The sequence below is a fragment of the Anarrhichthys ocellatus genome, unplaced genomic scaffold (assembly GCF_004355925.1).
Source record: "Anarrhichthys ocellatus isolate YVR2014 unplaced genomic scaffold, GSC_Weel_1.0 scaffold4945, whole genome shotgun sequence".
Classification (NCBI taxonomy): domain Eukaryota; kingdom Metazoa; phylum Chordata; class Actinopteri; order Perciformes; family Anarhichadidae; genus Anarrhichthys; species Anarrhichthys ocellatus.
Genome location: NW_022284919.1, coordinates 1 through 716, shown reverse-complemented (window position 1 = coordinate 716; position 716 = coordinate 1). Strand labels below are relative to the sequence as shown.

Here is a 716-nt window from a genome sequence, read left to right as displayed (position 1 = left end):
ACACACACACACACACACACACACACACACACACACACACACACACAATCTCTCTCTCTCTCTCTCTCTGAGTGTCTCTCACTTGAGTCCGGTCTCACTTACACACAGTCAGAGATGGGTGTTGATGGAGAGTCGGGATGGCGCGTGGTGATGACATCACAGACTGTGGGCCGACTGCCTGCTCTGTCCCGGCCTGTAAAGGATGAGCCAACGGATACAACAGACAACAACAGAGGTGAGAGGTCACAGAGGAGAGAGCGCTGCGGGGGGGCGTCAGTGTTTCAGGTTAGTTTATATTCCTGACATTGAACACCGACTACGTTTACAACAATATTCCACTATTACTACAAATACGAGTTTTAGGTCACCAAAACAGATGCTTTTGAAAACGCCTTCTAAAAAGGTTTTAAAAATGGCCGTTACTTTGTATCGGTGTGGACACGCTAAAATGGATCGTTTGGGAAAAAGATGATGTCATCTACTTAATTTGCATAAAATATAAGAAGTGGACGTAGTCATCGTGACGTCACTCGTTGGTTTGTGGACGTTTTGAAGCCTCGAGTTCGGCGGCTTTGCTGTCGCCATCTTGTTTATATCACAACCAGTGAACAGGAAGTGACCATATCTGGACTGAGGAGGAGTGACGTAGAGACGCCGTATACGTCTCTAGTAGAGACCTGTCAATCACCGTGTAGCCCCGCCCTAAAGCATTCCCT

At 47.3% G+C, this 716-nt stretch overlaps 1 protein-coding gene across 2 annotated transcripts in view; it reads right to left on the bottom strand.

Annotated features, from left to right (window-relative positions):
• LOC116379691 (POU domain, class 4, transcription factor 2-like) overlaps nucleotides 1-569 on the bottom strand; it is a 1,793-nt gene extending 1,224 nt beyond the window's left edge. For both annotated transcript variants that reach the window (XR_004212454.1, XM_031841665.1), the window contains exon 1: nucleotides 103-569. Coding sequence is in view for 1 of the 2 variants with exons in the window: in XM_031841665.1 (XP_031697525.1) it covers nucleotides 103-157 (55 nt within the window). In the remaining variant the exon portion in view is untranslated. The remainder of the gene's footprint in view (nucleotides 1-102) is intronic.
• Between the last annotated feature and the right edge of the window lie 147 nt (nucleotides 570-716).